The sequence below is a fragment of the Rhinolophus sinicus genome, chromosome 14 (genome assembly GCF_057876585.1).
Source record: "Rhinolophus sinicus isolate RSI-liver-muscle chromosome 14, RSI-T2T, whole genome shotgun sequence".
Lineage (NCBI taxonomy): Eukaryota > Metazoa > Chordata > Mammalia > Chiroptera > Rhinolophidae > Rhinolophus > Rhinolophus sinicus.
Window position 1 is genome coordinate 16,396,128 of NC_142514.1, and position 26,514 is coordinate 16,422,641.

Genomic DNA, 26,514 nt, shown 5'->3' on the forward strand with positions numbered 1-26,514 from the left:
GTTGACCTTGAGAAGCCCTGGGGACTTAAATCGGGTATTGATGGCTGACACAGCATCCAGCTCCTACCTCTGGGACACGCACATCTAAGGTGCAATGTGCCTTTACGAGAGGGATGAAGCACGGAGGGGATGATGCTCAGGCCACACCTGAACTCCTTGGGCCAGCCTCGGTGACAACGGGTCACAACAATGCTCATAGCACGTGCTGGTCTAGCGCTCCCTTCCACAGAACCTGTGTACACTCAGGCACTCGTCACAGCACCCTCTGAGGAAGGTGCTATTACTTACCACTGCTTTGGAGATGAGGTTGAAGTTGAGTGTGGGAGGGACCCTTAGGGATCAAACTGTCTAGTTTCTTTATTTCACAGGTAAGGAAAGTGCCCCCAGAAGGAAAGAGGCCACAGCCAATCGGGAACACAGTTGGGCCAGAGCCCAGGTCTCCTAAGTCCCAGCACAGCACCTGCCCATTCAGTATTCGACCATCCATCCCCTCAGACATCTTTCTGAGCATCTCTGAGGAGCCAGGTTCTGTGGCGCCCAGTGGGAAGGAGGTGAGCTGTCCTCCACTGCCCACCTGAGCTGTCTTAACGCCATCACCCTGGGCAGCACTCTTGGCAGCAGTGTTCAGCCTCTTTCCAGCCATGACACAGGTAACTGATAACATACACATACCAGAGGAGTGTTCCCCCCCCCTTGTGACATATTCCCCAGGCAGGCTACACTCTTCATGTGACTCTACCTCTACCTCAAACCCTGCTCCCTCCCCCAGGGAAGTACACTGAATACACGTGCGGGAGAGATATTCTAAGGATAATCTAGACTCGGAGCTTATTTGTCAAAAACCTGGTTTTTGTCCAACCTGGAAACTCCAGCAGGAGCAAATCATGAGTGACCCCTCACAGGTGACTGTGAGGCGCCCAAGATCAGACAGACACACGTTCCTGTTCCTTTTCCAGAGTAAGATGATCTAGGGGCTTAGGGCCCAGGGTGAGGGGACTTCAACCAGGTGTGCTCAGGGCCTGGCCAGTTGTCCAAAGAAAAGGGAGGGGAGGGGTGTCAGCATCTGAGCCCCTTACCCTACAGAGCCTCAAAACTGAGAAAAGTCATGAGCCCAGAAGCCTTGAGGCTGACAGCGCCCAAGGACCAGGGCCTCAGAGTGAGGCAGGAGGCTCAGAGTGGAGAGGGAGGCTGAGAGGGGGTGTCTATGCAGGGGCACCAGGTAAGTGAGGAGTGGATGCAGGGAGCCTGTATTCCGGCCTCCCTGGTCCTGAAGCCACTGCTGCTCTGCACCCTCTGCCTCTCTGTGTCTCTCAGCTCCTGGAGGGACGAGACCCACTCAGCCACCTCTATCTGCAAACAGCATGCCCTCAGCATGTGTTAGCTCCAAAGTCGGCCACCTGGGTCAAGTCCCAGTTCCTCTGCTTACCAGCTAAGGGCGTTGTGGCAAGTGACATAACCGCTCTATGTCTGTTTCTTCACCTGTGCAGTGATTATAAAAATATTAGTCCTAAGTTCAGAGGATTGCGGTTAGAACTGAATGACCTAATGCATGAAGAGAGTGCCCAGTGTCCAGTACCATATTGTGACACGGTGGGCTTCACTAGTATCATGGCTTCTCCTGGTGCAGGAAGGGGTGGGGCGAACTCACTTAGTGTCCTGGATGGGTTTGTTGTTAACTGTTTGCCACTCAGATGATCCTGCCTCCCGGGAGTAGATGTAATAACCCAGGAGCTCTGGGCCTTCTTTCACAGCATCCCAGGTCAGGGATACAGAGGTCTGCGTGTCTCGGAAAGCTTGAACTTGAGCTGGAGGAGGGAGAGTAGCTGAAAAACAAAACAAAACACCCAGAAACATGGGCTGAGTAAGGATGCTGACTTATACAACATGAATAGGATGGGGACGGGTGGGGTGTAGAGAGAGGCAGAAAGGAACCCCCACAATAATCAAGGGTGGAACATGGATTCCAGACATGCCCTGGGGTTTTGGGCAGCTCTTTCCTTGTCCTAGAGGTGTGTCCCAGATTCTTGCGTTCTAAAAGTCCTCTGCCTTCTTACCTCCAAATTTTTCCACTTCCTCACAATGAATCTTTACAATCTCTCTCTCTGTCTCTCACCTAGAATTCCCCAAATCTTCAGTTTCCCTCAGTCTTTATCTTCAATCTCTAGAAAACTTGATTTTCTTTCCTTGAAACATCTCTACTGACTTTCATGGCTCCCTGAGACAAAGCTCCTTGAGGTAGGGGCTGCCATGATTTGTTAAATGTACGGATGGATGAAGAGATAGACAGACAGACAGACAGACAGACAGACAGACGAATGAATGGATGGGTGAATGGATGGCAAGTGCAGGTGCTCCCTTCTCTTTCTACTCCTCAAACTTCTTATACATCTTTTGGTGGCTACCCATCTTTTTTAGAGCCCAAATGTGGGACTCCTCCAAACTTCTGGTCCTTGACTTGCTGAATTTTTCTCCTTTCCTCTCATCTTGAGGGTCTGTTCATTCCCATGCCTTCAACCACCACCTGGCTGCAGGTTATTCCCCAGGCTTTACTTCTCGCCCTGCCCTCTCTCCTGAATTCTAGAGCTCATCTTCCATTGCCCCCAGACACCTTTCCTTGTGTTCTGGTGGTGCCTCAAAGCAACAGGAAAAGGCTGACCTCAGCATCCATCCAACATAAATCCAATATTTATCGAGTGCCTACTCTGAGCCAGGCCCTGCACTTGGCCCAGAGGATGCACTGAGAAATAGATTTGAGGCTCCAGCTCAGGGAGGTCCTGTCAGCAACTTCAGCCTCTCAGGTTGAAGACAGTGTGGCAGTGGATGAAGGCTGGGTGGATGGGAGATGCTGGAGGGAGGCCACTCAGGACCCACCCTGCCCAAGAGACCTGATTCTACCCAAGGTCAAGAACTTGAGCTGAGGAGATCCAGGGTATAGAGTAGTCCTGAAGCATTAAAATCATGACTTCAAGGAGGGTTTCATGACCTGAGGAAATGTTTGTGATATAATGTAATTTTTAAAAGTAGAATGCAAAGTTCTACATATGGTTTGACTGAACTTTTAAAAAGACACATGATATGCACATGGTCAAAATGCTAGAAAACTAAACACTCAGGTGCTCAGAGTGGTTACCGTTGGGCAGCGGAATCATGGGGGCGGAGGCATTTCTCTCTCTCTCTCTCTCTCTCAATTTCCTCCTTCCTTCCTTCCTTGCTTCCTTCTTTCCTTCCTTCTTTTCTTCCTTCCCTCCTCCCTCCTCCCTCCCTCTCTTACTTTTTTGCATTTCCCACTTTTATATAAATTTACTTTTACAATACAAATAAATAAATACCTTTCCTTTTTTTCTCCCCTCTCTTTCCATCCCCTCATCTCCCCTCCTCTCCTCTCCCTTCCTTTTATGAACTGTACTAGAACCTTGCCCTAAGGCTGGCTTGTGGTCCAGAGACAGGCTGCTCACATCCAATCACAAAGCACTCAGTGGCCAGGCCCTAAATCAAGCCTAAACGTTAACTGGACCAGAATTAAAGAAAAATGCCACTTGCCCACCAACACATTCATACTCGTTATGAATATATCTATTCATCTGGCGGGTGAGGACACCAAGGTTTGCAGCTCAGCAGTGACTTGCCCAGGCTCATTGCTGTGCTGCAGGTGAGAGGTGTCCCACCTGTGAGCCAGAGTTCAGGGTGGGACAGCTCAGCCCCCACCAGGGACGGGGCAGGAGGTCTGCTCAGGAGGCTCACTTCTGGCTGCACAAGGCAGGACTGGGAGCTAGTTGGAGACCTTTAGAACTGAGGGACCACTTGGTCACATTCAGTACCTGGACCCAAGTGGATTCTGCAACCTGTGAAGTGTTGTTCTGGGGGAAAAAAATGTCTGTACTTCCAAGAGCCTCCTGCGCAGAGAAATGTGATTGCTGATATTCTAACAATTTACAGCCCTGAGATCATGTTGCTTTTGGTAGCTTCATGGTAGGTAGAAGGGGTCAGAGACAGGGAAACAGGCATGGCTCTGTCCCTGTAGTCTTGGGATCCTGAGCCCGGAGGCTAACAGACCTGCTTGGCCTGGCCTGCTCTATGTCCTACATCACACAGGTACCTGGCTTCCCGCCCAAGGCGATGGGCTCGCTGGGCTCTGAGGGGTCACTCATGCCACACTGGTTCATTGCTCGCACTCTGAAGACATACGACTTCCCTTTCTCCAGATCCAAAAGGGCGAATCTTGGGGATTTCACAGGAGTTTCTGTGCTGATGGCCTCCCAGGTACCAGTACCTATGACCGACTGTGACAAAGAAGAGAAACTCATGTTGGTTAAGTGGTTGCCTGGGCACTCCCCACACATGCTGTCATTAACTTCTATCCCAGCCTGGGCTGCCCCTGCTCACCTGAGCTCTGGCACCACCTGCCTCCTCGCCATCTCTACCTGGATGCCTACTGAGCATCCCACATCCAACATGTCCAGAACTTGACCCTGGAGCTTCCCCACCACACCAAACCTGCTCACACTGAGTCAGTGGTACCCATCCTTCCAGTTGCTCAGGTCCAATCCCTTGGAGCCATCCTGGACTCTTTCCCTCACCCCCCAGAAATGCCCCATCAACAAATCCAGTTGGCTTTACCTTCAAAACGTCTCCAGAATTCAACCATGACTTACCACTTTAATGTTCCCTGCCACAGTCTTGATCCAAGCCCCCGCTGTCTATTACCTGAGTTATTTTAATAGCCTTCTAACTGGTCCGCCTGTTTCTACCTTTAACTTCCTTCAGTCTTTTTATCTCCAAATGATACCGTGTTTCCCCAAAAATAAGACCTAACCAGAAAATAAGCTCTAGCATGATTTTTCAGGATGACATCCCCTGGACATAAGCCCTAATTTGTCTTTTGGAGCAAAAATTAATATAAGACCTGGTCTTATTTTCCGGGAAACACAGTAATCTGAGGGATCCTTTTACAACACGTCAGATCACATCCTGCTCTGCTCAGAACCATCCCAAGCCCCATGTCTCCCTTAGAGAGGAAGCTTCTCCTGCTACTTGTTTGGTCACATTCCATACTCCCCTTTGTCCCTCCACCATGGCTCTGTGTCCCCTGCTGCTGGCTCTGGGCCTCTGCAATTGCTAGTCCCTCTCTTTTTTTTTTGCTAGTCCCCCAGTGCTTTTCCTCCTGAAATCTCTTGGCTGGTTCCTCATTTCCTTTAGGCCTTTATTCAAAACTCACTTACAGGGAGGCCTCCCTAATCCTTTCATCTAAAATGTCAGCAGCCCCTCCCCTCAACACTTCAAATCCCCTCCCTGCTGTATATTTTTCTCCTTAGTGCTACCACTAGGTTATGTGCTAAGTATTTTATTCATTTATCTTGTTTATCATTGGTCCCCACCCCCTACTCTAATGTTAGCTCCAGAGGCAAGGATTTATCGGTACCCAGGGCCAAGAGTAGTTCTGGCACGTGGGAAGTGCTCAATCTGTGAGACAAATATGGATGAATTCTCACAAAACTGTGCAAGGTAGGTGTTAATTTCCCCACCAATGAGGAAATTCAGGTTCAGGGCGTTTTGATAACTTGGCTGAAAGTCATGCATCTAATAACTAGTGTATTTAGTATTAAGCTCAGGGGTGGATGTCCCCACACCTGCTCACTCTCCACAGTGTCAGGGGCCTCATAGGCAGCCATCAATTCTGCATATCTGGCAGATAGAGGGTGAAGGTGAGTGAGGTACCCGGAAGCCAATTCTGCTGAGTCAGGTATGAGAGTTAAGTCCTAGAAGCACCAGGGGACCCGATGACCCTGCCCTCCTTGTTCTTTTCCATCCCATGGCCCACCTGGCTCTCAGTGACCTAGGACCCAGCTAGGCCAATAAATCACTATAAAAACCAGTGAACACTGCTGAGTACCTCTATGCGCCAGGTTCTGTCGTAAGTCTTATGTGCTTAAATTAATTTGTTCCTCATATTGACCCTATAAGGTGTGTACAATTATTATCTCTGTTGTACAGAAGAAGAAACTGAGGCACAGAGGGACTAAATAACTTACCCAAGGTCACACAACTACTAAGTAGCAGAGACAAGATTTGAACTCAGGCAGCCTGACTCTAAGGTCTTGACCATTATGCTCTAGAGCAGGGGTGTCCAAACTTTTCAATGTTTTTTACCAAGGGCCATATGCGGTAAAATACACAAACAGCCGGTCCACTCACACGAGGTGAAGTACGTATTGCCTCACCTGGTTTATTTACGTGAACTAACTATATTTTTGGAATTTGCTGCGGGCCAATTAACAATGGATTGCGGGCCACAGTTGGCCTGCGGGCCGCAGTTTTGACACCCCTGCTCTATAGCCTCACAAAACAAATCCTCAATTATGACAGCTTTCCTATCATAATAGGATCACTTGTGAGTGTGCAAAGAGACGTTTCTTTGGTTGTCAAAGAGACAACCAAGCCAGAGACACCTCCCCAGAACTTTTTTATTCATTGATTTACTAACCCTGTACTGTCCACCTACTATGTGCCAGGGTCAAGAGCACCTCTTTGGGAAGCATTTATAGGCCCAGGCTGCTGGCCCCGGCTGCGTGTCACATCTTATTTCACCCTCACACGGTGGGTTGCCCAGTCTATGCTGGAGGAAACTGAGGTTCAGAGAAGTTAGGAAACTGCCTCACACAGCAGAAGTCAGGATTGGAATGATCTTAACGCCAGGCTGATTTTCACTCTGCCGTGCTGCCTCTCCTCCACTGTGAAATCCACTCCACACAGCTGCCCCCTCCCCAGACACCTGTCCCCACTCTGTCCCCAGTGAGAAATGTCTCCTAGTGCACTGTGAGTGCCACCAGGCATGACACTGGCTGGTAGGGACCAACCTAGCTTCCCTTCCAACATGGCTCTGGCCAAGATGAGATGCTTGACCTGAGGTGTAGCCCGATGCCAGCCAGGAAAGAGCGGATTTTACTGCTGTTATTGTTGTCTGTGTCTCTAATATTGTGTGTTTCCGTGAACAGCCTCAGAAACTGCCATCAGTAACTGGCCTCTCAGGGCTGTAGGTCACCTCAAAAGGTCATTTAATCCATCCCCCTGCTTCTGTGTAGGGTCATGCTCAGGCCCTCCAGGCGGGGAACTCTCTTCTGTGCTCTGAAGGCCTCCCCAGGACATCCCTGGTCCCATAGCATGTCTATTTCTCAGGCTATCTGCGGCCTGGGGGTCTTGGGGTCTCCGTACCTTCTCCAGAGAGTATGTCAGTGGCGCTTTGCCTCGGGGTCTCGGCTCCTCCCAGCCCAGAACCACGTAGGCTTCATGGATCTCACGGGCATGGACATTGGTCGGGGGTGAAGGGATGGTCACAAAGTCTAGAATGAGAGTCATCCAGGGGCAGAGATGGGCGGGTCCTCCGAAACCACGAATCTCAGCCCCTCATTTCATAGAGGAGGGAACTGGGGCCCAGAGAGGGTCAGGAACTTGCTCCAGGTCCTCCAGCAAGGCCGGGCAGAGCCAGAGTCAGCACCCAGGCCTCCCGATGTCCTGCCCAGGACTTTCTACCTCCTCCCCGAAGGGCATGGCAAGACAGGCCACAATCACGGGCCACAATCACAGAGAGCCCTGGCTCCTCTGACTAGGCCCCTCCCACCTCCCCTCCCCACACCTTGTATAGGACAGCTCCTGTCTCTTTGCCAGTTTGTGTTTCAGAGTTTCCAGAACCATAAAGTGGTCTGGAATCTTGAGGTAAAGTGTCCAGAGATTCACACATACCTTCAAAATCATCTGTGCTGACCATGATCTTGTTTCCCAGATCAAAGGGGATCTCTAGGATGGAGAATAAAGCAAGTTGGGGGAGAAGCAGGGGTGCAGGGTATGTGGGGGCTGGGCCAGCAGGGTCAGGGAAGGACCTGTGATGCTCTGGGTGCTGATCCCTCCCCTCGTCCCTGGCCCTGGCCTCTCAGCCCCTCACTGTGTGACTGCAGGCGGGTCCTCCCTGGGCTCCAGGATTCTCAGGGGTCCAAAGTGGAGCACTGCTGCTCCAGACCCCGAGTGATGCTCTGTCTTCTTGGGCCAAATGGGACAGAGAGGGGAAGTGATGTGCTTGGGGTCATGTACGTAGGGCACAGTGGAGCTGGGAGGCAAACCTAAGTCAGATCGACTCCTCGGGGCTGAGAGAGCTGTGTCCCCTCACTCCCCCCTCCCAGGGGGGGGGCTCCTGAGGCAGAGCTGTTTTCTGCCTTCGGATTAAGAGCATCTGAAGAAGGTGCTGTGGTCCTCCCTCAGATTAGCATGTCCTGTGGACAGGTTTGTGTTTCTTCCATGAGACTAGCTGTACCTCCCCCCTCAGGTTAGGGGTTCCTAAGGACAGCACTGTGTTTCCTCCAGTAGACTACGGGTTCCTGAGGCTGTGTGTCCTCCCCCAGATTAGGGGTTCCTGAGGGCTAGGCTGTGTCTCCCCCCTTAGAATAGGGCTTGGAATGGTGGCTGTGCCACATGTCTCCGGTATGAGTCAGTGCTGAGTGTGCTTTGACTGATGCTCTAGAATGTTCCTTCAGGACTTCCGTACTCACCTATCTTCCTCCGGGCTGCATCATGGTCACCCATGACAACTGGCTCTGAGGCCTTGGAGGGGACGCTGCTGCCTGCTTTGTTGAGGGCTCTCACCCGGAATCGATAGCTCTGACCTTCAATGAGGCCTTGGATTGGACACCGACAGGTCCCGCCGAGGGCCTCATGGCAGGGCACCCATTGCCCAGACTCACCCTGGCACCTGTGGGAGGGAGGCCCCAGCATCATCCCCTGGGCATAAATCACACGTTCCCAGTTCGAGCCTCTATCAGGGCCATTTCCCGGCCCTGGGCTGCCTGCCCAGCTTGTCTCAGCCAATTAAAGTCCTGCTCTCCATTTAAAAGCCTGGCTCCAATCTCAGGCACCCAGGAGGCTGGGGGCCATCCCCCACCTCGCATGATGGAACTTTTCTGCGTGTCGGGAGCTGTGCTATGCCCTTCACATTTGTCATCTCATTTAATTGTAACGGTCCTCGGAGTTAGGTATGATTACTGTCACTCTCCAAGGGGAGACACATGGCCTAGAGCGGTGCAGTTAGGATTTCGCCCAAGGGCTGCCCACTCCCTGAGTCGGCATGCTTCCCAGATTGACCCTCAGGTCTGGGCTTTCTGAGCTGTCTGAGTACCGCTGTTCTCACTTTACTGGCTGGATGGGGCAGTGGTCACAGGTGGGTGCAAATCCTGACTCCATCACTAATGAGCAATGTGACTTTGGTACATTGTTCCCAGTTTTCTCATATGTAGAATGGGGCATGAACCTCAATGAAATAAGACATCTAGCTCCAGGCACATAGTCTTCGAGCCATCAGTGGCAGGATTTGGTGTTACCTCAAACCAGGGCCTCCGAGCTGGTAGCATGTGAAGGTGATAGGGTATCCTGGGCCCTCCCCCTTTGTGGTGTGCCCTCTCCCTGTGGGGTTAGTGCTATTCCATCTCTGTCTGTCACTCAGGGAGGAAAGTAGCCAACAAATGTACTTGTGTTCAGGTTTCAGGCCCCTCCCGGGGTCAGCTCCTGCTGCAAATGTTCCAAAGGGCAGTGGCTGATTCCAGTGGTGGAATTCCAGGTATCAGTGAACACCCTTCCACTGTCTCTAAATTACACAACACAGTCTACTTCCTGCCCTGTTCTGAGGCGGGGCATGGGGCTCCCTCTTCCCTGTGGCCCCCATTCTTGCCCTTACAACTGGGGACTCTGCCACTCAAGGGGCCAACTCACAGCTCAATGGAGTAGCCGGTAACAGGGCTGCCCCGGGTGTCACTGGGCGGGGTCCAGGTCAGGATGAGGCAGTCTCTGTTCACATCCAGGCATCGGACATTTAGCGGGGAACCTGGCGCCCCACGCTCCTCAGCTGTAGCATCTGAAACCCAGGGAGGAAGCTCTTCCAGTCCGTGCCTACCTGGCAGCTGCTCCCTCCCACTCCTGCCCAATATCCTCTTTTCATTAACATCCAGGGGCTTAGTTTTGATCTTGAGGACCAGGACCTGAATAACGGCCTCTCCTTTTAAACAACAGCATCTTGGTGTACCATTTATTAGGGGCCCATTCCACACCATGCACCTTGGTAATTGGCATAACTAATTACTCTGAGCCCAGGAGCAACTCTCCATTTTGTAGATGGGAAAACTGAGTCTCATAGAAGAAAATTGACTTGCCCAATGTCACCCCACTAGTGAAGTGGCAAAGCCAGGGACTAGAATCATCCCAGCCCACACTCGACCCTCCCTCTCCAGCTCCCACAAAGCCTGAGACTCTCAGGTTCTGTCCTTTTGGAGGGCCATAGGAGGCCACAGAGATTCTTAAGAGACTAACCCAACACCCCCACTTATAGCAGGGAAACTGAGGCCCCAAGGAGCAGGGGACTTGCCCAAGGTCCCCCAGCAAATTGGTCGAGGATGGATCCCTGGTCTCTGGGCTCCAGCTGCCCCTTCTGTCCCCCTCTCACCTTTCACAAACACATAGGTGCTCTGCTCCCGAAGCCCAAAGGGCGAAGACACCTGGACCGTGTAGAGCCCCTCGTCCTCCTTGTAGGCACAGGACACCTTCAGAGATGCCTGGCGGTCTGCATAGAGGGTCTGCCTGCGTCCTGAGGACCTCAGTAGCCTCCCTGTGCGGGGAAGGGGTCCAGTGTGAGCTTGTGGGGGGGGTCTTTGCTTCACCTGGGAACCTGTAGATGTTCTGGGGTTCTAGGCAGAGGTGGGGCTGGGAGTCGAGAAGTCTGGGAGTCGAGGAGTCTGCCACTGAAGGGGCCGGCTCACCTGCGGCTCAGCTGGGGAGTCAGGGAGGGGGGTGGTGACCTCTGGAGCTTTGCCAATGTGGCTGCTCAACTCTTTTGTAGAAGGCTTGGGGGGTGGGGCTGGGCCCAGGGAAGGGGCTTGGGGTTCAATGAGGAGAATGAAACTTTAGGGTTGGGTTGGGAGTTCAGTGAGGTGTTGGAAGTTCTGTGAGGAAGTGGAAACCAGACATGGGGCCCTTTGTGAGGAGCTCTGTGAGGGGGATGTGAGCTGACTGACGGCAGTGAGGACTCCTTGAAGGGGAGTGGGAACGCAGGACAGGGTGCTGAGGGAGTGAGTGTCAGTGAGGAGGGGCAATGACGCATTGAGGGGGGTAGGGGTCAGTGAGGGGAGTAGGAGCTTAGTAGGTGGGACCCTAGTGAAAGGGATGGGGACCCAGTGAAGGGTCTCTGGACTCAGACAGTGGGCCCTGCTCCCAGGTCACACTGTTGGGCTGTCCTGCTTTTTGTTCCACTCCAAGGCCCCTCCCTCCGCCTGTCAGCACCTCTATTCTGGAAGATCTACAGGTTGAGAAAACATTTCAGCCATGTTATCGCAGCTGTTTCTCAGGGCTCCTCATGGTTCCCTTACTCCTGTGTCCCTATGACCAGCAGGTACAGCCTCCCCAGGCTCAAAGCTGAGGGATGCCGGGGGCTGCTGTACTCCCTGTCTTTGGGCTGCAAGCCTGGTCCCAGATGGGGCAGGAGATCCAGCCGTCCTTCTCTTCCCTGGCTGGGCCACTTTGTCCTGACTTAGCGGACCAGCCTTGTCTGTGACACCCCCAGGGGTCTTCCAGTTCATCGGTAGTAATTATTTACCGGCACCCATACCTTCACTCTGAAAAGCCTTACGCAACTGTCACAACCTGCCCTGACATTCCTTGTGCCGTCCTGCCTCCTGGCCTTGGCTTCTACTCCTGTTGCTTTGAATGCCATCACTCACCCCTAGGGTACTGATCCTGCAGGATCCTGCAGACGCACAGGGCCAAGCCAGGGCCGACCACAGGCTCTCAGTGGGCAGTGGCTACAAGTGTGCCCTTGCTTCCTCCCTCCTCCCAGATGGAGAGCCCCTTGAGCTCATGCATGTCTGTGCCTATCCCCGTCCTGGCACCCAGAACAGGGCGTGACACATTGGAGCTCAGGGACCATTTGTAGGGTGACTTGATCTGGACCCACCTGGCTGTGCTCTGCTTCCCTCTGCCTTTTCAGCACCCATAACTCAGCTGGTACTGGTTGGGGGAGGAGCATAGCTGAGTTTCTCTCTCCTCTGGGGGTCCCAGGCTTAGGGATAGAGCTAGGGCTCTCTAATCCCTCTCTTCCACCTCTGCCTCTGAAGGCTGGAGACCAGGACTGGGGGTCCTCACCATCTTGGAACCATTGAATGTTCTGCGCAGCATCTAACACATCTTCCGAAAATATGCAGGTCAGGGAGAATGGTTCCTTCTCACGGGCAAAGACTGGCTTCAGCTCCGATGTGAACTCCACGCTGGGGCCAAACATTAGTCCTGGGTGGGAACAGAAATTTAGGGCAGAAGTCTTCTGAGGCCGCCAACCTAGCCTGGGGTGTAGGTGGGCGTGAGGACCCTTCTGGGGGGTGCCCCCACTCCTCTGGGTTGGGAGTCACAGTTCTCGAGATAGTCTTAACCAGGAGCAGAGGCCTGGTCCTGGAGGGTAGGGGTAGGGAAGAGATTTATCTAGGTGGGACCAGATGAGCTGAAATAGCAACTATCCAAAGGTCATTTGTCTTTTTGGCTCAGTTTTGGCCACAGGACAGCTCAGCAGCTGCCTTGGGACCCTCAGAAACCAGTCTGCAAATGTTAACAGCTCATAGGCAAACCCGACATGGACATCCCTTAATGGGCAATGAATGGCTGTATCCTAAAGGGGGGCTGTGGAGAGGGCTGACGAGGAGTCCCAGATACCCTCCTCCCGAAGCCCCCCTTCCCACCCCCAACCTCCTTACTTTTAAAGATCTCTGAGTCGAAGCCAGCATCTTTCCCCAGGTAAGCTGCAAACCCAGAGCACACAGAGTTTGAGAAGGTTCAGACCCACGTTCCTGCTAGATTGTGAAGGCCTGGCCTTTGGAAGTGGGTTTGAGTCCTGGTCTATTAGTGGCTCCCACTTTGGCTTTGGGAAAGTCCCTTCACCCCCTGTGCCTCAGTTTCTACCTCAGTAAAATGGGGACCACGATTCCCACCTGATGGTGGTGGGGTTCTGAACACCTGAGTTCATATGAACAAAACCCTCAGCCAGAGCCTGACACATAGTTGGTGCTCAGAAAATGGTGGTTTCTTTCCTCTCCTAAACTCACCACCAGCATTATACACTGTCTTCATAGAGGTAAAGCCCGATCAAAGTGGGATTTCTGGTGGGGTCAGGGAATGCTGGCTGGGGAAGGGGCAGCGCTAAGAGAGCCATCCGGGGACTAAGGGTGATATCAAGGAGATGTCAGCACAAACCACCAGAGAATAGTAACAGCTTTTGATTGTTCACATAGTGAGTACTATGTGCTGCTTATTAACTTGTTTAACCTTCATAATACCCTGTCTGTTGGTGCCATTAAATCCTCTCTACAGATGAGCAAACTGAGGTGTAATCACCCAGCTAGCCTGAAGCCATCATGTGACACTGGTCCCTGGAAAGGCACTTCCTGAGAGAGGCCCAGAGAGGGCCAGGAGGCTGCCCAAGGTCACACAGAATCAGTGGAAAACTCTGGATTAGAACCCAGAGCTTCTGCCTCCCAGTCCAAGGCCTTCCACTAGGTCTACTGCAGTTGCTATGGAGATGAGAGCAGGGGGAGGGGTGGCAGTGGCACTGAGTGGATGATCTTTGCAGGAGCCTGGCTGGAGTCTGGAGGCCAAGAAGAAGCCTGATTGATCCGGCCTGGCTGGCCTTGAGAGGGAGGGGTGGGGATCTGGAGGAAGTGAGGGGAAGACTAGGTGGACAGAGCGGGTAGGGCCCCGATGCCTGACCTTGGGCTTGATTCTGGGCACAGCCTATAGGGACAGCTCAAATTCTACACACAGAGCCTGGCCTGGAAGTGGGGACAGCTGCCTCTCAAGAGCTATTTGGGGAAGAGGGCAGAGGGGGTGGAGAAGATTGTGAAGGATGGTTTAACAAGATCTGATGAGAGGTGGGGAGCAGGGACTCCAGCCAGTCTGCTGCCCAGGGAGTGTGTGTGTGTATACATGCACACATGCAGCTTCTCTCTCAGGGGCGCTGAGGTCAAGGTGCAGCATTGTTCTGGACCCAGAGGTGTGGCTTCCTGGGCTGTGTTCTGCCCTGGTCATGAGGTGGGGGCGGGAGAGTTGTCCCTTCCCTAGAGCCTAATATAGCCAAGCTTTACCCATACTATCTCATTTAATCACCGTGAGTGTCTGAGGGAGGTAGTAAGAGTCTCTTGTATAGATGAAGAGGCTCAGAGATGGGAAGGGGCTTGTCCAGGCTCACATAGCCAGTCAGCGGCAGAGCCAACACGTGAACTGGGGTGTCGCTGACTCTTGAGCATCTCCGCTTCTTTATGCTGTGATTTCAGATGCCCTGGGGTAACTTCAGATGCCCAACTGGGAAATAGCACCAGAACCCAAATCAGGGAGTGGGGGTCAGGAGGGGCATTGGTAGGGCTTGGCCTTTGCCTCTGTGGACCCCTCAGCAAGCCTGGCAGGGCTGACTGATCTCCCAGAGGCCCTGAGCTGGGTCTGGATCCAAGCCCACCCCGACAGGATAAGCACACTCTTTGGAGCCAGTTGTATAGGCTGTGTAGTCTGAGGGCGGAGACTCACTTGCTCCAAAGGCCCCAGGGAAGCGAACGTTTCTGTGGCTGGCCTGGTCACCTGATCCCAGGCCAAATACCCCAGTTCCAGTGGCCCTTGCTTGAGTCTGACTGCAGACCCATGTCCTCATCTGCTCAGCCTGGACTTGCTGTGGGCAGGCCTGGCCTTTTGGGGCCTGGAGGACTCACTGCGGACGAGGACTTTGGCGAAGGAGGAGGCCTGGCCATAGGCATTCTTCACCATCACCCTGTAGGTGGCTGCATCCTCAATGGTGCATCTGAAAAGGAGAGAGCGAGAAGTGCCCCCCAAGATTGCGGGACTCCATGCGATCCCCACCTACAGGTGGGAAAGGTGGGGGCTAGTGGGAAGGCCTCACAGGGGAGACTCTAGGCTCTGGCCAGGCCTCACTTCTGAAAAGCTGTGTGCCTTTGGGCTGGCCACTGCCCCTCCCCATGCCCCAGTGTCCACCTCTGAAGAACTGGGGACATACAGTAGCCTCACCCACCTCAGGCTGAAGAACTTTGAAAATATGATTCTTATTACTGACTCTGCAGGATTAGAATGGTTAAGTGACTTGCCTCCTGCCCTATCAACACCTCCAGATCAAAAGCCTGGAGCAAGAGCAGGGGCCTGGGCTTGCTTGAGGCACACTGCCAGCCTGTGCCAGAACTGGGCCAGATGCCCAGGTGTTCGCAATCTCAGGTCCCGGTGTCCCCACCAGCCAGGCCAACACTGTCATGTTTCCATTGGAGGCTTGGGCCAGCTCCATCTCAGGGGCATCTTAGTGACAAAGAGAGTAGTTGGTAGGATGTGGCACATCCGGCCCCATCAGTATCAGGGAGGCCCCTTGGTGCCCCCTCCTCTGGCTGCTTGGGGCAGGAATCTTTCTTCTTTCAAGAGCGAGTCCCATCTGCCACTACAAGTTCCCCTCGTCCTGCATGCCTTCTGTGACTGTGCAGCCCATGGGACGCCTTCCTTTGTGGCGTTTTGTGGTCAAATATTTATGTCCATGTGTCCCTACTTTGTTCATATTTGTGTCTCTGAAACCCAAGTTGGCTGAGGTGGAGGGTTTGATATATCGGTAAGAACCCAGATGAAGAGAACTGGCTGCAACCCAGGCCCTGCCCTATACAAGCCGTGTAAGACCCTTGGCCTCTCGTAGTGTCTGTTTTCGCACCTGTAACAATGCTTCCACACAAAAATGGTGGTGGGCATTGTCAACTGAACATGTAAAGCACCTAGCAGAGGGCTTAGCACCAGGAGGAATCCAACACGTGGCAGCTCATATGAATAACACATACTTTGGGGAGGATGGTACTTTCCTATTCCCATACGGCCTCCCTTCATGTGGCCTCTTCCTTCAAAACCACGCCCTAGACTCACCATCTCCTGAAAGGCCTAACTCTCCCCTCCAACTGCTTCCCCTTGCACTTATATGTATGTATGTGTGTGTGTATGTGTGTGTGTGTATGTGTGTGTGCGTGTGCGTGTGTAATGATTTGTGTTTTCTCTCCCCCAGCAAGGAGCTCTCCCAACTTGCCTAGCTCAGCATGCAGTCCTTGCTACTAGCCTCTGGGTCCACATTTCTCATTGTGTATTCTAAGGCATTGGAACACCATGGAGGAGAGAAAACACATTCTTGGGCCCCACTACAGACCTATTTAATCTGAATCTCTGGGGGTGAGAGGAGGGTCCATCCCATGAATCGATATTTTAACAAGCACCCCAGGCACTTCTGAAGATGAGGCCCACTGGGGAGATAGCTCCGAGGATGGGTTTGGAATCCTACTCTGGCTTTGGGGTTATGGGGTTTGGGGGATCATGGGTCATCCAGGGCTCACAGTCTCACCTCCTAATCTCCAGGGTCAGCAGCCCATAGTTGTTGGTGATTTGGTACTTTCCAGCAGGGAAGAGGCGGGGATCGATCTGCATGTCATTTTTGTACCTGTGGAGACACAGTGGTCTGTGGCAGGCAGTATGGTTCTGAGCGGGAAGGATCTGGAGCCTTGTTAACTGCTCAGAACCTCAGTTGTCCTCATCTGTGAAATGGGAGTAAGAATAGCACTGACCTAGGGTTTCTGTGCTGATTAAATGAGATAAGACATGTAAATATTTTCTCTGTGCCCTATAGATGCTCAAGAGTTCATTCCCCTTCTGGGGAGCAGGAAGAGGGAGGCTGTAATTAGGGGTAGCTTTTCCTCCCATTATTGGGGTACCTCTGGGGACCTGGCCCCAGCTTTTCTCTCCTCTCTGAAGGGGGTTGCCAAGGGAGGTACCTCCATCCCTACCTCCCTGTTGACCCCCCAGGACAGCAGTTCTTTAACTCTTGGCTCTTGTTAGGCTCACCAGAGCAAGCGTTAAAATTTCTGTGCCCAGATTGTAAACAAAGGCCTTTGGGAATTTGCATCAGAAATTGCTAATTATTCTCCTATAGGCGTTCTCCTCTTATTCTAAAGGAATAGAATCTATTATCACTGAGCCACTAAATATGTAACATCTTTTCTAGCCTCTTTTTCTGCTAGGTGTAGCTATGTGACTGAGTATGTATTGTCAACAGAAAGTAAGACAAATATCACATGGTTGCTTCCGCCCCTTTTTATGTCATTATTTCCTCCATCCTGTGGTAAGAATATAGCAGTGAAGACTGCCATCTCGCATGGGGAAGACAAGGGCTACGCCCTCTAGCAGTGAGCAGAATGGGTCTGAATTCCTGAGGATTCTGAGTGGAGTTGCCTTAGCAGCCCTACCCTGTCTATATCAGACACTTATATGAAAGAAAAATAAACTTCTATCTTATTTAAGTCATTAAAAAAAAAATCTCCATGCCCAGGTTGTATCCCAGGTCAATAAAATCAGAATTTCCGGGGGCAGGACATGTGCATCAGTATTTTTTAAACTCTCAGGTGATTCCCAAAGGTGGCCCAGTGGATCACCCTGCTGATCCTGGGTTCCACCATTTGTTTCCTGAGGACACTGGGGTCTTGTTCTCCCTTCTGTGGACACTAGACAGTGAGATGGCCTTGCCTCTGTTCATAGCCCATTGTGTGTGTGTGTGTGTGTGTGTGTGTGTGTGTGTGTGTGTGTGTGAGCTCTGAGGGATGAGGAGTCAAGGCTGGCGAGTGAAAATCTGTGAAGGTTAGGAGGCCTGGGTTCTTGACACATCTTGCTGTATGACCTAGGGCAGGTCAGTCCCCCTCTCTGGGCCTGTGTGTCCATGAGGCTGTTTGTATGAGGGTCTGTCCCAGTGGTGGTTGAGATTAAAGAGGAGGCCTCAGCCGAGAGAGGGAGCCCCAGGCTCAGTGTGTTGCCTTCCTTGGACCTGGCTCTCCTCCATGCCCTGTTTGTCTCCACGGCAACAAACAGTGTCATGCCCATGCCCTACCACTCAATCCCCAGGCAACACCCTCTTCTGAAAGAAGCCTAACTAGGTCTCCTGTGGGGAGGGCGGTGCCTAATCTGGGTGCTCAATCTCTCCACCTCTTTCAGGCCTGGGGACAAGGTCAGGACCCCAGCCCCCACCTATCAGGAACATTCCAGACACCTCAGCCTGGCCAGCTTCTCCCTTGCCCGGAAAAAGCAGCAGCTGCAGTTCTGGGATTGACCTGGATAGCCAGGGACCTCAGTGCTCATCTTGCCTTCTCTCTGGGCTTCTCCTGCCAGTATGGTGGGCCCTCGCTGGCATGGGCTGTGCTGATGACCCTAAGGGGCAGCAAATCACAAAAAGCACTAGATGAGACCGCTGAGGCGAGGCACCCAGCCCAGAGCCTGGATTAGGGAGGCCCACATAAAAAAGTGAGATTTTCCTTATTTATCTAAATTTATTTTTCCTTGTAGACTTCGGTATTAGATTTTACTTTTTAAGGCTGCTTAGAATAGGAGATTGACTCTGACATCCGGTCGAATCATGGCAGGGCCCACGTCTGCCCCATAAATGTGGCCAGACTGGGGCCTTGCCTGACTTGCCCTGTTATTGCCCCTGTATTCAGGAAGTACTCCATAAATGCTGAATGAATGGACTCTCCTGACAAGCCCGGAGGGCCAGGCTCTTCCTCCTTACCTGGGGGCTGGGTCTCTACTGGGGCCTGGACAGAGCACTGGAGGCCAAGCCCAGGATGCCGTGTGGCCCCACCAGAGGTGATTGATGATAAAAAACCAGTCCCCAAAGCCAGGAGCCTTAGGGGTCACCTGAATCCCTCTGGCTAGAGGTAGGCCTGGCCTTGGCTTCTTCTACTTATAAGGAATACTCAGCTCTCTGTTGTGGCAACCTTGCTGGCAGGGGTGGAAACAAGTCGCCCTGTCGAGAAGCTCCCATGGAATGTCTTAGATGTGGGCCTCAGGGTGTGGCTGCCAGGACCGCTGAGGGGCTGACCCCCACCCCAGCTGTCTGGAGCAGTCTTCCTACTGGACCAGCAACTTGCAGGCAGAAACTGCCTCAGTCCCTGTGGGATTTCACTGCCCAGCACAGTGCCTGGCACACTTTTTTGAGTGAATGCCACCTGACAATAACCAGCCCCCATGCCATCTCCCTCAAGCCACCTCCTTGATTGCTCCTGGTCTAAATGTTTTCTGTTTCTCTGACTTCTGAAGCATTACGTGTGCTTTAAGGAAACAAAACAAAAAACGAAAAACAACCAACTGTAATGATGACTTTCCCTCTCTTTAGGTCAGTGGAAAGCTTTGGGCTGGGAGGCAAGAGACCCGAGTCTGAGTTCTGGCTCACACTGGCTGTGTGATTTTTGACGAGTCACACTACCTCTCTGGGCCTTGATAGCCTCACCTGTGAAATGGGGATAAGAGTCCCTACCTCATGGGTGGCCCTGAGGTTCAAATGAGAGAAAAGTGCAGGGTCAACATAAAGCAGGTTCAAGTATAAGATGTTGCTTTTTCCTTTGTGATGTTGTTTATTTATGTGCTTATCTCCTCTCTTCTACTAGACCATGGTCTGTTCAACCTCAAGGTCTGGCTTATGTGTCACCTCCTTTAAGAAGACTTCCTGGGCTGGCCCAATGGCTCAGGCAGTTGGAGCTCCGCGATCCTAATGCCGAAGGCTGCCGGTTCGATTCCCACATGGGCCAATGGGCTCTCAACCACAAGGTTGCCAGTTCGATTCCTCAACTCCCGCAAGGGATGGTGAGCTGCACCCCCTGCAACTAACAATGGCAACTGGACCTGGAGCTGAGCTGTGCCCTCCACAACTAAGACTGAAAGGACAACAACTTGACTTGGAAAGGGTCCTAGAAGTACACACTGTCTCCTAATAAAGTCCTGTTCCCCTTTCCCAATAAAATCTTAAAAAAGAAAGAGAGAAAAAAAAAAAGACTTCTTGAATCCTCCATTTGGAGGCAGCCACTTCCTCCTCTTTACCTCTACTCTTTTACCTCAGTTATCACCCATGAATGTACTTCTCTGTGTTGACATTTCTCTTCTGGATGGAGACTTCCTTGAGGTGAGACTGTGTTTGGGTCTTTTCTGACTCAGTGTCCAAGTCAGGGCCTGGGCCAGATTACGCTCCTGGTACATATTTGTTGAAATCTCTTCCTTGTCTTCTAATGTGCCTGACAATGGGCCTTAGACTGGGGGAACTCAAGAAGCAGTGGGATTAGCTGTGTGAATGACACACCTTCCTCTGTGGTAGAACTGAGACCCTGGATATGGCCATGCCAACCCTAATTCCACCATGCTTCTTCAAGAGACATCTGCCACCTCCCCACCATCCCCCAGCAAGGCTTAGACTCTGTGGTTCTGTTATGGGTACACTTCCAGGAATGGCATCTCCTGTTTTCCCAGCACCTTGCAAGTTCTGAGGGCTTCCACATTGTTGTGGCATGAAATCCTTACCACATACAAGCTACACAGGTGGTCTTCGACCCATTTTACAGAATAGGAAACTGAGGCAGGACTGGAGAGATTAAGAGATATAGTTGAGACCACACACTGAGTTAGTAGAAAGAGAGACAGAGTGAATGCTAGGCCTGGAGCGCAGCGCTCCCACTCCAGGCCTGAGCTCCTCTCACTGTAGGGCCCTTGCCCTCCCCACCTCCTCCCCTGATCCCCTGCTCCCTGCCCTGCCTCCCACCCAGATGGGAGCAGCTGCCTTCTCATAATGCCAGAATCATATTTTTACGAGTGCTGGCTCCCCAGTAGCCCAGTCTTCCAGTCCTAGGCTAAGTGGGAGGCAGCTAAGAATAACCCCTCCTGAGCCTCTTCAGCAGCTGCTGCTCTGTTTGAGGGGTGGGCAGAGCTTAGGGTCTGTGGCGCTGCAGCTTTTCTAAGGCTGCAGGGACTTCTGGGGGATGGACTGGGCCCCTGGCAGGTGCTGGGCTATAAGGAACTCACATTCACATAACCGTGAGGCCTAGAGTATGGAGGTAGGTGGAAGACCTTTCTCTCCCACCCCAGTGGCTTACCAGGTGACCTGGGGTGGAGGTGACGCCTGGACAGTACAGGTCAGCAGGACTGTGGAGTGTTCCCAGACGGCGTGGGAGCGAAGGGGGATCCAGAACCAGGGCCCCCGGCTGGAACACAGCTCTCTCAGCTCCTTGGCCTCTCGGACTTTCTCTTCTGTCTGGAGGCAGGAGAAAGTCTGTGACTCCTATGAGCCAGGGCGCCATCTTCACTGTCATCAGTCAGACCCATGTGAGCTGGAGCTCCCCTTCAGCAGTAGCTGTGTGAACCAGAGGGCAGAACATGGGCTTTGGAGCCAGCTGGCCTGAGGTCAAGGCCAAACTCTGCTACTTACTAGAGACCATAAGCGAATCCTCAGGTTCCTTATCTGTAAAATGATGATGACAATAATATTTCCCCAGCCTCCTGGGGGGTGGTAGTGAGGATTCAATGATTAATACATGGGTGCTGAAAAGGCCCATTAAGTATTAGCTACTGCTGTCCTGCCTAGGGAGGGGGACAGAGGGAGGCTCCAGATCCCTGACATTTGTCAGGAATAGCATTTCCTGACGATCTTCTGAGTTCTAGGCACTGGGAAAGTGATTTTATGAGCGCAGACTCACTTAATTCCTATCTCAACACTGAGAGTTGGTACAACCACATACATCTATTTTGCAGATAAGAAAACTGAGGCTCAGGAAGAATCAGTTGCTCGCCTAAGATAGAGGGGGGGCGGCACTGGGATTCAAACTCAGACCAATGTCCAGAGTCTGGGATCTTTCCCAATGTCCAGCGGCTTCTTGAGAAGGGGGTAGGGTAAGGTGGGTGACATGTGATGGGTCCCAGGGCTCCAGGGCTCCAGGGCTCCCCAGCCCACCCCCTCACCCGCCGCCTGAGTGCCTTCCGGTCCCGTCTCTGACGCAGCAGCCATTGGGTCTGCAGGAAGGCAATCTCCATCTTCTCCAAGTCGTTGCCGAAGCCCACCCGCTTCTGCCCTCGCTCCTCCAGTTCCACAGTGGAGGTCCGGCGCCTCAGCTGGGCCTCCCTGCGGAGGACATTGTCAAAGGACATCGGTGGCCAAGAGCCCAGGTTGGGGGGGCCAGTCAGTGCCATCCCCACCTGTACTTTAAGGTTCTCGAAGACAAGAGCAACTTTTAATCCTCTCTTGCCTCCAAAATACCGAGTGGGTCCTGCTTACAGTAGGTGCATAATAACTACTATTGATATAGTTCTCAAGGCTCTTTCACAAACCATTGCTCCTCTTGATTTCTTCACTGTAACAAGTGGACAGGCATTAGTTTCACCATTTTATAGGATAGACCATTGAGGCTCGGTGACTGGTTTCAGACCAACAAGGAAGGACCAGGACCCAGGCTTCCCAGCCCAGGATGCGGCCTCCCGATGTTCTCACGCTCAGAGGTCTTCCCAGTCTTGGGACTCATGTCTGAAACTTGGGGTTGGTTTACTTGCTCCGCCTCTCCCCAGCCCTCTCCCCCACCATGTGAAGCCCGGTGGTGAAGGATGGACCCCCACCCTCTCCTTTGGGGTTGGTCCTCACTACTGCCTGTGGACTCATCCAGAGGGCAGTGGGGTGGGCTTTGTGGTCAGACAGCCCTGGGCTTAAACCGTGGCCCAGCCCCTTATTCTAGAGGTGTCACTTGGGGCAACTTCTTTAAGCTCAGAGTGGTAGCCCAATAGGGAGGCAGGGGACTGGACAGGATGCCCACTTCTCAGCCCAGGGCTCTCTGGAAAAGTCACTTGACTTACCAAGATGTCTCTGAGGAGGCCGTCAGAGCCAGGGCGGCTGCAAGGGTGTAGTCTGCAGCGCTGAACTGATACTCTTCCTCGCTGTCCCCAGGGAAAAGAGAAGTAATGGCTCCTGAAGGTTTGGCTGGGGGTCTAGCCGGGGCCCCCTGAGATTAGGGCTGCATCTACCCACCTCAGCCTCACGGACTAGCAGGCATGGCTGTACCTCCCTCCTCAAACTGGGGTCTTGGAAAGCACGGCTATGTCTCTCCCCTCAGACTGGGATTTCCACAAAGCAGGGCTGTGCCTCCCCCCTCCGACTGGTGACCCTGGGGGTAGGGCAGAGGCAGGGTGGGGTCCCGGATGCTCCCACCTGCTGCGGAAGGTCCGCCTCTGCACTGAGGAACCCATGTGCAGACTGTGCTGCCGCTGCTCCTTCTGCTCCTCCTCCTGGTGGTGTTCCAGCCTGTGGACCTCCACCACCTGGGGGGGCTGGGGCTCCCCCACATTTCCAGGGTTGTGGGGCAGAGTCATGGCTGCAAGAGCGATAACCTGCCAAGTCAAGGGGTATGATTACTCCATGGGGCATCTGCCCATCCCTTCCCCATTTGGTCCAGCATCTGGGAGGTTTGCAGGGTTGGCAGCTCTCTCTCCAGTGGGCAGACAGGGGAACGGAGGCCTGAGAGGGCAAGGGACCAGTCCAAGGTGAGAGAGGCAGGCTTCATGCTCTGAGCCTGGCTTATCTACCACCCCAGGTGCTCCCCAGCGGAGTGAGCAGAGCCCCACATTGGGGAGCAGACCGTGGCTTCCAACTGCAACTCTGCCCTTGCCTTGCTGTGTGACTTGGGGCAAGGCCTTGCCTTCTCTGGGCCTCAGCTTCCTAGACAATTAATTACTGTGCTGTGCAAAGAAGCTGTTCTATAACTCAAGATGAGCAGCTGTCCTTACTCTTCCTGCATATGCAACACTCAGTCTTACCTCTGAGCCTTTGCCTGTACTGGTTTCCTCACCTGGAGAACCTTCTCCTCCTCCTAGCTCGCCTAACTCTAATCACGCTTCAAAGCCCAACCTGAGAATGCTTAAGTGAGCATGAAGGTTGAACGTGGAGATTTTGGGTCCAGCCCCCCGGGTGTGATCCCAGTTTCTCATTCTGCTTTACAAGTGTATGACCTTGGGCAAGACTCTATGGTTTCCTCATCTATAAAATGGGTTAATGGGCCTCCCAGAGCGGATATAAAGGATTGATGAGTACCTGGCACATAGTAGGTACTATATAAGCGTTACACATTGACATTCTTATTCTAAGTGCTGCTGAAAAACTACAGGCCACCTCGAGTTTGCCCTCCTCTAATCCCTTTTGTACTTTGTATCCGGACTTCACAATTTAGATCTGATTCAGAAAATGCCTCCTCTTACCATTTAATTCTTTTATATCTGTGCAACTTAACTCTTCAGTAAGATTGTATGTCAATTAAAAGTGACAACAGTGAGTGCTTACTGTATGCCAGGCCTCGTGTTTCGGAGTTTTCAAATGCATTGTCTGCAGTCCCTGCAACAACCCAAACGACACAGCACCATTATCCCCTTTTACTTATGAGGAGGGGAAGTGGTTGCTCAAGGTCGCACAGCTGGCTGATGGTGGGACCATGAGTGGCACTCACGGCTGCCCAACTCTGAGCTCTCTTGACCTCCATGTCACACATCTACTTGGGGCCAGGCCTTGGCTGAGGCTGGGGACAGAGGACCACATGGCCTTTCTTCTTATAAGCAGGTCACAAGAGAGGGGTCCTCCCTTGTATTCCTGAGGCTCAGGTCTGGGCCCCCAGGTAGTGCCCAGTAGGGTTGGATCAAATTGGTCCGGAGGCGCCTCAAGGATCAGGGAGAGAATCCATAGATATAGAGCGGCAGGAGAGGAGAGAGGGAGGCCCACGTGCTAGCTGCTTTGGGCACTTGTACGAGCAGGTCTTCTTCCAGACGTGGCTTTAGCGTCACCACCAGGTTTCTGATGGTCTGTTTGCTGCTGAAGCTCTGGTATGCTTGGGGGAGTCCCTGGAAGGCCTTTGACATCTCCTCTAAGTGGGAATTCCAGGGGTCAGGCCTCTTACCTGGGAGGGTCCTTGCTGGGCTTGGACCTGATGTAGACCCTGGGCATGGAGAAGGAAGCAGGAAAAAGTAGCACCTCAGCCCTGTGTTGTCTGCTTCCACAAGGCCCAGGCTGTTGTGGCCCCTGCCTATCCTGGGGTGGGCCCGCTGGAGTGTGTGTGTGTGTGTGTGTGTGTGTGTGTGTGTGTGTGTGTGTGTTGTGTTCTGACCTGAATATGAGCAGGGCACCTGGGTGACCATATCTCTAAGTTCATGACATTGCAGGTGGGCCCGCTGGCCTCATCGGAGATCTTTGGCCTGGAGGGCCTGTTGTGGGGTGTCGGGGGCTCAGGCTGCCAAATGTCAGTCCTGATGGGCATTTATTTACTCCTTCCAGTTCCTAAAAGTTTGCTACCTTTGGACGTCCACAAAGGACACCTAAGAGAGACTGGATTACTGTGGATTGTTAACCGGGCCTGAGTGCTGCCCCAGAAGTTTCCTTGGCCTCATGCGATGACCTCAGCTGAACATAACAAGACAGTCACCCCTTGGTTCCTATCTGGCCTCTCCTGAGGAAGAGGCACCCAGAGAATGGCCCAGCTCATTCTGCTCCTTCCACCTCACAGCTCAAGAGGAGAGCTGCTGGGTACCACCTTAGGTGGGGGAGGCCCCCCAGCTTTCCTGGGACTTGTGGCCCTGGCCCCAGCAGCTGAGGGTTAACGTTCCCTGGCGTCAGTGCTGGCTTCCTTCCCTGGATGATCTGTTCCTGATTAGCACAGCGGGTGGGCCTGGCACCCATCCCTGACCTCCTGGGCCTCGCAACCAGACCCCTACTTTAGCCGATGAGCCATCAATTCTTTTTAAAGCACTGACTGAGGCTTGGGATTAAGCAGCAGAGCGCAGCCTCCCCTGCCCTCTTCCCATATGCGGTGTGTGCCTGCTGGGGAGGGGTCAGTGGAGTGAGAGCCAGGGGTGCAACTGCCCCCCTTCCCCCCTCCTGGGGGTGTAAAGCCTTGGGCTAGAGGTTCTGCTAGCCACTTTCCTCCCAAGCCTCAACCTGCTTTCACACCGGCCCTCTGGCAGGCACCCTTGAGTGAGAACGGGCAAGGACGCCTCTCCCCTTCCTCAGGAGGGAAAGAGAAGTGCACGGAGGCTGCATGATTTGCAGAGCCCCGATGGCAGAAAGCTGGAGCCGTGGGCAGGAGCAGAGACAGCCTGCGGAGTCTGTCTGCAGGCTGGGACCTGCTCTTAGCCAGCGGCTCCACCAGCTTCGAAGAGGCTGAATTCTGACCCTGCCATTGAGGAACTGAGACAATTCTTCCCCTGTCTGGGCCTCGGTTTCCCACCAGGTGAACCCAGGCTGGATGAGTTCCCTCCTGGCCCTGTGGTTCCGGCCCTGAGGGCTTGCTCTCTTTCCCTGCCTGCTGGGTCTACTAAGCAGGGCTCTGCCAACACTGCTTAGATTTGCTGGACTGGCCACCTCACCCTGTCCTTGCCGATTCTGGCTCTACTGCAGGAAAGCCTCCATTTCCCAGGGCATCCCTGGGTATCTTTCTTTTTTTAGAGCTTTCATATCGCAGAGGGCTCAGCTCAGAAGACCCAGGGCCACACAGAAGAGTGGGATGGGGCAGGGATTTCTAGGGTCCCCTCTCATGTTCACTTGGGTGCTGCCTAAGCATACATCTACCTTTCCTTTTCAAATCTCCCAGCACACACACACACACA

General features: G+C 52.9%; 1 protein-coding gene across 1 annotated transcript in view; it reads right to left on the reverse strand.

Annotated features, from left to right (window-relative positions):
- MYOM3 (myomesin 3) overlaps positions 1-26,514 on the reverse strand; it is a 49,743-nt gene that overhangs the window by 22,973 nt on the left and 256 nt on the right. Inside the window, exons 2-16 of the mRNA XM_088790517.1 lie at positions 23,081-23,259; positions 22,729-22,809; positions 21,847-22,006; positions 20,985-21,142; positions 16,427-16,522; positions 14,766-14,854; positions 12,768-12,812; positions 12,169-12,309; positions 10,478-10,639; positions 9,751-9,892; positions 8,538-8,737; positions 7,738-7,791; positions 7,210-7,337; positions 4,097-4,280; positions 1,649-1,823 (exon numbers count right to left, since the gene is read on the reverse strand). Of these exons, the coding sequence (XP_088646643.1) occupies positions 1,649-1,823; positions 4,097-4,280; positions 7,210-7,337; positions 7,738-7,791; positions 8,538-8,737; positions 9,751-9,892; positions 10,478-10,639; positions 12,169-12,309; positions 12,768-12,812; positions 14,766-14,854; positions 16,427-16,522; positions 20,985-21,142; positions 21,847-22,006; positions 22,729-22,809; positions 23,081-23,241 (1,976 nt within the window). The 5' untranslated portion in view covers positions 23,242-23,259. The remainder of the gene's footprint in view (positions 1-1,648; positions 1,824-4,096; positions 4,281-7,209; positions 7,338-7,737; positions 7,792-8,537; positions 8,738-9,750; positions 9,893-10,477; positions 10,640-12,168; positions 12,310-12,767; positions 12,813-14,765; positions 14,855-16,426; positions 16,523-20,984; positions 21,143-21,846; positions 22,007-22,728; positions 22,810-23,080; positions 23,260-26,514) is intronic.